We start from the raw sequence: 10037 nt of genomic DNA on the forward strand, positions 1-10037 counted from the left end.
AACACAAACAGTAACAATAGACAAAAATGATTGAGTATCTATGTGCCAGCCACTGTTACGAGGGGCTCTTATGCACATAATTCATGGAATCCTCTCAGCAATTCTAGGAAGTAGGCCAAGCGGTTTTACCCACTGTACAGATGAGGAAATTGAAACAGGTCAAGGTTAAGTACTACTTGCCCAGGCCATGAGGAACCACCACATCAGGGCTTCTCCACCTTCACACCGTGCGCTTTGGGGGCCAGAGAATTCTCTGCTGTGGTGTCTGGCCGGCTCATCATATGATGTTGAGCAGCACCCTTGGCCCCTATCAACTAGATGTCAGTGGCCTCCCCCGGTCATGACCATCAAAACATTGCCACACGTCTACCTGGGAACAAAATCAGCCCGAGAACCCCTGGTCTACGCTAAACTGACTTTCCAAGCCACATGAATACAATGATAACAAAAAACCAGGCTAATTTAAAACAGAGCATTAGGTAGGTAATAGTACAGATGTCGTGTGGCAGTTCATTGGGATGTCGGCTCGGGGGGGTGGGGGTTGGGGGCCAGGGACCGTGTCTGACTCCGTGCAAACCCCCAGTGCTTAGAGCAGTGCCTGGCCCACGGGAGCACTCAGTAAGTTTTGATGGCCTAAGTGAGGGGGATGTAGAAGAATCGTTCTGTGCAATAAAGGCTGAATGACACTATTGCTCATTTTACTCTTAAGTGCATGTCTTAGTCAGCTTGGGCTGCTGTCACAAAACACCCACGCAGGGGCTGGAAACAACAGACATGCCTGGCTCCCGGTTCTGGAGGTTGGAAGGCCAGGTTCAAGGTGCCACGTGTGCTTGGCTTCTGGTGAGGACTCTCTTCCCGGCTTGGAGAGGGCTGTTTTCCCACTGTGTCCTTGCAAGGTGGGGAGAGGGGGAGCTCTGGTGTCTCTTCCTCCCCCCTAGAAGGGCACTCATCCGCCCCTCATGACTTCATCTAAATCTAATCACCCACCACACACACACACGCGCACACACACACCACAGGCCCTGCCTCCTACTGCTGGCCCGCGGGGCTCAGGGCTTCCCCTATGAATCCGGGGGGGACACAGTTCGGTCCCTAACAGCACATGTCTGCAGCCTCGGGACTGCTTGCCCAGGCTCTGGAGTCGCTGAGGGTCTCTCCTCCCTTCTCCCCCCAGGCCCGAGGGGGATGTGAAGGCCCAAAATGACCCTCTTACCGGGAGACAATTCTGACTACGACTACAGCGCCCTGAGCTGCACCTCGGACGCCTCCTTCCACCCGGCCTTCTTCCCGCAGGGCCAGTCCCTCAAGGGCGTCTTCTACCGCCGCGCGCAGCGCCTGCGGCCCCGGCCCCAGGACGCGCCCCGCCAGGGCGGCCAGCCCGACGACCGCCGGCGGCAGATCATCATCAACGTGGGCGGCATCAAGTACTCGCTGCCCTGGACCACGCTCGAGGAGTTCCCGCTGACGCGCCTGGGCCAGCTCAAGGCCTGCACCAACTTCGACGACATCCTGAACGTGTGCGATGACTACGACGTGACCTGCAACGAGTTCTTCTTCGACCGCCACCCGGGGGCGTTCGGCACCATCCTGACCTTCCTGCGGGCCGGCAAGCTCCGCCTGCTGCGGGAGATGTGCGCCCTGTCCTTCCAGGAGGAGCTGCTGTACTGGGGCGTCGCCGAGGATCGCCTGGACGGCTGCTGCAAGCGCCGCTACCTGCAGAAGATCGAGGAGTTCGCCGACGTGGTGGAGCGAGCGGAGGAGGACGACGACGAGCCGCCGTCCAGCGAGGACCCCGGCAGCGAGGGCGCGGCCGAGGGCGAGGGCCGCCTGGGCCGCTGCATGCGGAGACTGCGCGACATGGTGGAGAGGCCGCACTCCGGGCTGCCGGGCAAGGTGTTCGCCTGCCTCTCGGTGCTCTTCGTCACCGTCACTGCCGTCAACCTGTCCATCAGCACCCTGCCCAGCCTGCGGGAAGAGGAGGAGCAGGTAAGAGCCGCGGGCCCGGGCTGCGTGCGGGGAGGGTCTCTGCACTCAGGACACCAAGCAGTCCTGCGGGCCGCTCCCTCCCAGACGCCCACACCCTCCGCGCCCGCACTGTCCCCTCCACCAGGAGGCCTTCCTGGCCTGCGCTGGCCGAGCAGCATCTCCAGTCCCTTCTGACCGCCTGTTTCCACGCGTGTTGTCCAACTCCGCGTTCACACGTGAGCCCCGGGCCCCTCCCGGTGTGCGCTGTGCTCCCCGGGGTCTAGAACAGGGTCCAGCCCGGACGAGGTGCTCAGCCACTCTGGGGAAGGAGCAAATGAGTGAATAGTACATGGATGATGTGATTTATGATGTGCCTGCCCCTGGGCTAAACACATAATATATCCTCAAAATTTATTTCACCCACGTGATCCCTCTCTCAGCCTTCCTAATTCCCGTGTTTAAAAATAGCCCAGAATGGGGTGCCTGGGTGGCTCGGTCGGTTGAGTTTTCTCTGACTTCAGCTCAGGTCATGATCTGGGGGTAAGTTTGAGCCCCGTATGGGATTCTGCTATCAGCGTGGAGCCTACTTCAGATCTTCTGTTTCCTTCTGTCTCTGCACCCCGCCCTGCTCACACTCTCTCTCTCAAAAATAAGTAATAAACGGTTGTAAAAAATATATTTAAGGAGCACCTGGGTGACTGTTGGTTACCCAGTTGGTTAGGCATACGACTCTTGGTTTGGGCTCAGGTCATGATTTCATGGTTTCATGAGTTCAAGCCCCGCACCGGGCTCCTGCACTGACGGTGCAGAACCTGCTTGGGATTCTCTGTCTCCCTCTCTCTCTGCCCCTCCCCCGCTTGTGCTGTCTCCGGCTTTCTCAAAACAATTAAGTAAACCTAAAAAACATATGTCTATAAATATATATATCTGTATATTTTGTAAATATCCCAGAACCATTTTCCAGGTCCTGAACGTAATTTTTATTGGTAGCTGTATGTGTGTGTGCACATGTGCTCAAATAGTGAGCATTTCTGTGTTAAATACGTGTAACCTGTTTGCTCCATGGCCTGACTGAGGTGTGTGCTCAGGTCTCAGGGGTAGCACATGGCAGGCAATTACTAGGAGCCAGGGGCTGGGCTGTAGTTCTGCTTAAATCTTAAGTTCTCAGTGAAACTTCCAGCACCCCGGTATAGGAGGGGTGCTTATACCCACGTGACAGAACGCTGAGGCACAGCAGCTTGCCCAGACCCAGGTCTGACTGCATCCAAATCCTGTGGTCTTAAACCAGGAAGTACGGGGCCCACATGGCAGCCTGGGACTCCACAGAGCCTCACGGAAGTGTGTGATTGGCCCGTACCGTGCTCCCTAAAAGTCTGACTTGGTTGCCAACTTTTAAAACTAAGGTGTTTTGGGGGTGCCTGGATGGCTCCATCAGTTACACATCTGACCCTTGATTTCAGCTCAGGTCATGATCTCATAGCTCAAGAGTCCGGGCCCTGCATCTGGCTCTGTGCTAGCAGTGTGGATCCTGCTTGGGATTCTCTCTCATTCTCTCTGCCCCTCCCCTGCTCGCACTGTCTCTCGCTCTCTCAAAAAAAAAAAAAAAAAAATTCTAAAAATTTTTAAAAATAAAAGTAGGTGTTTTTCATTTAAAAATTTGAACTCTCTGGGGCGCCTGGGTGGCTCAGTCGGTTGAGCGTCCGACTTCACCTCAGGTCACGATCTCACGGTCTGTGAGTTCGAGCCCCGCGTCGGGCTCTGGGCTGATGGCTCAGAGCCTGGAGCCTGCTTCCGATTCTGTGCCTCCCTCTCTCTCTGCCCCTCCCCCATTCATGCTCTGTCTCTCTCTGTCTCAAAAATGAATAAACATTAAAAAAAAATTTTTTTTAATTTGAACTCTCAGCCTCTCAAAATGTATACAGCAGGCCTTCTGGCCTGTGCCCCCTGTGCAGTCCACACAGCAGCTCTTGGGGGGCGGTGAGTCTACGGAAAGTGTGTGCTTCCCAGTTCAACTTCGTAGTGTATGAGACCTTTGGGCTTTTGAGTTGGGACCCTTTCCCCATATGGGTGGGAGGGGTGGTGGGGAGGGACGATTCTAGAAGCAAGTTTCAAGACCAAAACATTCAGACAGGTACAAACTGTATAGGCAATGGAGAAATAGGTATGGTTGTGTGAACTCAACATAAAAATAGCGCCAAGCCAGCATTTATTGAGCACTGGCTGTGTACCCTGCATGTGCTAAGTGCTTCACGTGAACTCTGATGGAACATTGGAACTGCTCACCACACGAGGACTTTTCTGTGTACATATGTTATGAAGGAAGTAACACCAACTGTTGCATTCATGATACATGGGGGGTTTCTAGGGCTTTTGTATACATTAAATTGTTTAAATTTTTTGGGGCGCCTGGGTGGCGCAGTCGGTTAAGCGTCCGACTTCAGCCAGGTCACGATCTCGCGGTCCGTGAGTTCGAGCCCCGCGTCGGGCTCTGGGCTGATGGCTCGGAGCCTGGAGCCTGTTTCCGATTCTGTGTCTCCCTCTCTCTCTGCCCCTCCCCCGTTCATGCTCTGTCTCTCTCTGTCCCAAAAATAAATAAAAAACGTTGAAAAAATAAATAAATAAATAAATAAATAAATAAATAAATAAATAAATAAATTGTTTAAATTTTTTAATGTTTATTTATTTTTGAGAGAGAGCACGAACAGGGGAGGGGCAGAGAGAGAGAGAGAGGGAGACACAGAATCTAAAGCAGGGGCTCCAGGCTCTGAGCTGTCAGCAGAGCCCGACGCGGGGCTCAAACCTGTGAACCGTGAGATCATGACCTGAGCCGAAGTCAGACTGAGCTGCCAGGCACCCCTGTACTTTGAATTTTTAAAATAAGTATTGAAAAGAAGCAGCACTCGACCAGTAAAATTAATTTTTGATAAGCAGAAGGGGGAATGATGAAGATGGCCTGAATTTGGATCCCGTTTTGTCCACTCTGGCTGTGTGTCTGTGGACGAGTTATTTAACCTCTCTGTGCCTCACTTTCTGAGCGAGTCTAGGGAAGTGATTGGAATGATGCCTGGTGCTGGAGCGTGCAGGAAGTGCTAACGATAAGGATTACATGCACCTGCCAAAAAAAGAAAGAGAAAAGGCTCATTGTTTGAGACCTGTCCGAAAGCACCTGTGTGTAGCATAAATTTCTTCTTCACTCCAACATAGGCAATCCTGATTTTACCAGGAAAATACCAATAAAGCCACTGTTCTGTTCAACTTCTGACCCTTGCTTTTTTTTTTTTTTTTAAATCATGCCTGGACTTCTTCATGATTCACCGAAAATGCCATTCTTTGACTTCATTTTGGAGACCAGTGGGATTCACTGTTTCACTTGCTCCCTGAGCACACCTTTGAGTGTATTGCACTGTCTTCAGGCATCGCCAGGCATCGCAGGGTGACCAGAATGAGTATTCCAGCTACAGGGACTTCAGGTCTAGTGCAGGAGGGACGGGGATACCCCCTGTGACCCTGAGCGTGAGACCCAAGCCAAGGGGGCTCTCAGGAGAGGCCCGCCAACTGTGCTGGGGATACTTCGAGGGGGCACACTCCAGGAGGGCTTTCTAGAGGAGGGGGCTTCCCATCACAGAGGACCGGGACCTCAGAGCCCCACCCAGGCCTAGTTCATCTCTCCAGCCTCTAACGTATTCCTAGAGAGAGCTGCTATCGCAAGCCTCCTAGAACCCAGCTGTGCCCAGGAATGACAGGTGCCCAGGCTGGCACCACACGCACCTGCCCACTCTGTCAGACGGAGGTCTGAAGCCACTGGGGACGGTCTACCCGCCCAGTCCCATTGCAGACCAGAGAGACCCGCTGGCAGCCCGTATGCCAGATGCGGCACACAGATGCGTTTGAGTGGCCCACAGAGTGGTTTCTCTGTATTGAATTATCGCAACATTTAAAACGTAGGAATTTCACGCACAACTCCAGATGTCCAGCCCCCCTGCAGACTTTGGTGAGGCAGCAGCCTGAATTCTCCTGGGACAGTCGTCAGGAGGTACTTAGCAGGACAGCTGTGTTCTCTGGCAGGCCGCCACCCCCACCCCCCACCCCCGTGCCCACCTCTCTTGGGCTCCCTTTGCCCACCTGGCCTTGAGTTGGCACTCCCATCTAAACGCCACTCCCGGGGCACCTGGGTGGCTCAGTGGGTTGAGCGTCCAACTCTGGATTTTGGCTCAGGTCACGATCTCACAGTTTCAGGAGTTCGAGCCCCTCTTGGGCTCCACTCTGGAGCCTGCTTGAAATCCTCCCGCTTTCCCTGCCCCTCCCCTGCTCACATTCTCTCTGTCTCTCTCAAAATAAATACATAAACTTTAAAAATAATAATAATAGATAAATAAACGCCAGTCCCATGTGCTTCCATCCATTCTGGTGACCAACATGAATTGGTCACCTGTCACGTGCCAGGCCGCTCCAGTCACTGGCGTCCTGAGGGTGAACAGAGAGAGAACACAGCTGCCCCTCCCTGTGGGGCTATAATCAGCTGGGTCAGGGGAACAGGGGAGGTGGAGGGTGGAAACTGACAATAAACATGACAAATAAGTAACTTATAAAGCATATTAAGAGATGATGAGCCCTCTGAACAGAGCAGGAAAAGGGGAATCAGGGTGGAGGACAAAGGGAGGAGGGGACTTTTAATCAGGGTGAGGATCAGGAAAGACCTCCCTGGGAAGGTGATAATGAGGCAAAGAGCTGGAGGAAAGGAGGGCAGAGCCATGTGGGTGTCTCCGGGAAGAAGACTCCCACAGGGGGAGCAGAAACTCCAGGCCTGGCTTGGGGGTGCAGGGAGCCCCGGGTGTAGGCTGGAGCACAGGAACAGGGCAGGAGGGGGGCTAGGGAGTGGGAGAGGTAGCAGCAAGGCCATGTGTCCCAGAAAGGACTCCAAGCTATCTCTGTGAGCCATGGAAGGTGCTGAGCAGAGAATGGACAGGATCTGATTCATGTTCTCAGCATCACTCTGGCTGTGTGCAAAATAAACTGTAGGGACCAGGGATCCCAGGAAAGAGGTGCCTGCGACTGTCCAGGCAAGAGAGAACGGTGGCTGGACCAAGGTGAGGGCACCAGACATATGAGAAGTGGTTTGATTCTGGAATCATTTTATTTTTTTAAATGTTTATTTACTTATTTTGAGGAAGAGAGCGAGGGAGAGAGAGAATTCCAAGCAGGCTTTGTGACAACAGACCGAGAGATCATGACCTGAGCCAAAATCAGGAGGCGGACACTTAACCGACTGAGCCACCTACATGCCCCAAAATAATTTTAAGTGAAGAACCAACCAGATTTCCTGAGGATCATTTGAGAGGGGTTAGAATGTGGCTGAGTCTCCCAGACCCCAGCAACTGGCAAGGTGGATAGCTAAGAAGGGACAGCACTGGTGGGCAGGTGTGCAGGGGAAAGCAAGAGCCCAAAGAGGCTAAATCTTAATGGGTTTCCACCCCCCAAAAAAGAAATGATAGTTTCACAAGGTGATAAAGGTGTTAGCTTAAGGTTGTGGTGGTAATCATATTGCAATATTATAGATGTATCAAATCAACATGTTGTACACCTGACGCTTACACAATATTGTGTCAATTATAGCCAATAAAATCAATAAAAAGAACTTAAAAAAAATCAGGAGCCACTTTGGGGCATAAGTTTGAGACACCTATCAGACACTCCAGGGGTGGAGTCAAGGAGGCAGCCCTTCTGGGGTCTTGAATCCAGGGGTGGGACCTGGAATCTGGGGGGTGGGGTCTGGAATCCAGGGGCATGGCCTGGAGTCTGGGGGCGGGAGTCTGGAATCTGGGATGTGGGGTCTGGAATCCAAGGGCGGGGCCTGGAGTCCGGGGCCGGGGGGGGGGGGGGGGGGGGGGTATGGAATCTGGGGTGTGCGGTCTGGAACCCAGGGGCGGGGTCTGGAATCCAAGGGAGGGGCTTGGAGTCCGGGGGTGGGGCCTGGAATCCAAGGGCGGGGCCTGGAGGGGGGTATGGCATCTGGGGGGCGGGGTCTGGAATCCAAGGGCGGGGCCTGGAGTCCGGGGGCGGGGGTATGGAATCTGGGGTGTGGGGTCTGGAATCCGGGGGCGGGGTCTAGAATCCAAGGGCGGGGCCTGGAGTCCAAGGGCGGGGGGGGGCCTGGAGTCGGCGGGGGGGGGGTGGGGGGGGGTATGGAATCCAGGGGCATGGCCTGGAGTCTGGGGGCGGGAGTCTGGAATCCAGGATGTGGGGTCTGGAATCCAAGGGCGGGGCCTGGAGTCCGGGGCCGGGGGGGGGGGGGGGGGGGAGGGGGGGGGGGGGGGAGGTATGGAATCTGGGGTGTGCGGTCCAAGGGAGGGGCTTGGAGTCCGGGGGTGGGGCCTGGAGGGGGGTATGGAATCTGGGGGGCGGGGTCTGGAATCCAAGGGCGGGGCCTGGAGTCCGGGGGCGGGGGTATGGAATCTGGGGTGTGGGGGTCTGGAATCCGGGGGCGGGCTCCAGGATCCAGGGGCGGGGTCTGGAATCCAGGGGCGGGGCCTGGGGTCTGGGGGCGGGGCCTGGAATCCAGGAGCCCGGTGTGGCCTCCAGAGAGAGATGAAGAGCGGTGGATGCAGGTGCTTGCAGCCCTCGGCCTGGCCGGCGTGGCCCAGGAAGGGAGCCTCACTAGAGGGGGGCCGGGGCATAGCACGCAACGGCCTCGCTGGGAGGACGGCTGACCTCTCCCCCTGACCTCCCTGCCTCTCTCCCAGGGCCGGTGCTCGCAGATGTGCCGCAACGTCTTCATTGTGGAGTCGGTGTGCGTGGGCTGGTTCTCCCTCGAGTTCCTCCTGCGGCTCATCCAGGCGCCCAGCAAGTTCGCCTTCCTGCGGAGCCCGCTGACGCTGATCGACATGGTGGCCATCCTGCCCTACTACATCACCCTGCTGGTGGACGGCGCCTCCGCGGGCCGCCGCAAGCCCGGCGCGGGCAACAGCTACCTGGACAAGGTGGGGCTGGTGCTGCGGGTCCTGCGGGCGCTGCGTATCCTGTACGTCATGCGCCTGGCCCGCCACTCCCTGGGGCTGCAGACGCTGGGGCTCACGGCCCGCCGCTGCACCCGCGAGTTCGGGCTCCTGCTGCTCTTCCTCTGCGTGGCCATCGCCCTCTTTGCCCCCCTTCTCTACGTCATCGAGAACGAGATGGCCGGCAGCCCCGAGTTCACCAGCATCCCTGCCTGCTACTGGTGGGCCGTCATCACCATGACAACCGTGGGCTACGGCGACATGGTGCCCCGGAGCACGCCCGGCCAGGTGGTGGCGCTCAGCAGCATCCTCAGCGGCATCCTGCTCATGGCCTTCCCGGTGACCTCCATCTTCCACACCTTCTCGCGCTCCTACCTGGAGCTCAAGCAGGAGCAGGAGAGGGTGATGTTCCGGAGGGCGCAGTTCCTCATCAAGACCAAGTCGCAGCTGAGCAGCATGTCGCACGACAGTGACATCTTGTTCGGAAGTGCCTCCTCGGACACCAGAGACAACAACTGAGCCCAGAGGACACACCCCGCCGCCGCCGCCGCCGCCGCCGCCGCCAGGATACCCCCAGCTCCGCCTGCCTGCCCTCTGCGGCCTGAAGCTACTGCCGTCACTATCAGAAGCGTCTTCAGGCACGTGCTGCTCCGAGCGCGGCCCTGGCACAGAACCGACTGGAACCACACCCCGAGGAGGAAGCCTGCAAGGCCCACAGAGGAGCCCCTGCCACTCTGCCTCCACAAGTGAAGCGGAAGCTGGCCGGGAGCCCAGCACCCCCGCCACCCCCCACCCCCCCATGTCTGTTTGTTCTTTCCACCATGTACATAACATGCCCAGCAAAGACTTGCTTCATGGGCCTGCCTGGAGAAAAAAATACAAATGGCAACAGCAAATGTCTGTGTGTAGTGTGGATCGTATGCAATTAAAGAAAACCAGTGAAAAAGAGAGAAAATGCCTTCCCCAGGGCTCTGAAGAGAGGAAGCTGTTTGCAAAGCCAGCCAGGGCCGGTACTGGGAGTACAGGGGCCTGTTTCCTTGGGTCGTTCAGGCCTGGTGGGGCCCAGGGGGCGTTGGGGAA

The 10037-nt window shown here is 56.1% G+C and overlaps 1 protein-coding gene across 1 annotated transcript; it reads left to right on the forward strand.

Moving 5' to 3' along the window:
• The first annotated feature begins 1200 nt into the window (after positions 1 to 1200).
• Positions 1201 to 9476, forward strand: KCNG1 (potassium voltage-gated channel modifier subfamily G member 1). Its single transcript, XM_047067620.1, has 2 exons — positions 1201 to 1986; positions 8706 to 9476. Exons 1-2 carry the CDS (start codon positions 1201 to 1203, stop codon positions 9474 to 9476), a joined length of 1557 nt encoding a protein of 518 aa, XP_046923576.1.
• Positions 9477 to 10037: the final 561 nt, after the last annotated feature.

The sequence above is a fragment of the Lynx rufus genome, unplaced genomic scaffold (genome assembly GCF_022079265.1).
Source record: "Lynx rufus isolate CCGP_SWC_20201006 ecotype Redwood Valley unplaced genomic scaffold, mLynRuf1.p SCAF_8, whole genome shotgun sequence".
NCBI classification, from domain to species: domain Eukaryota; kingdom Metazoa; phylum Chordata; class Mammalia; order Carnivora; family Felidae; genus Lynx; species Lynx rufus.

Coding starts and splice junctions, on each gene's coding strand:
- KCNG1 (XM_047067620.1), top strand. CDS start 1,201: ATGACCCTCTTACCGGGAGACAATTCTGACTACGACTACAGCGCCCTG. Junction 1,987..8,705: donor TGCGGGAAGAGGAGGAGCAG/GTAAGAGCCGCG, acceptor CCTCTCTCCCAG/GGCCGGTGCTCGCAGATGTG.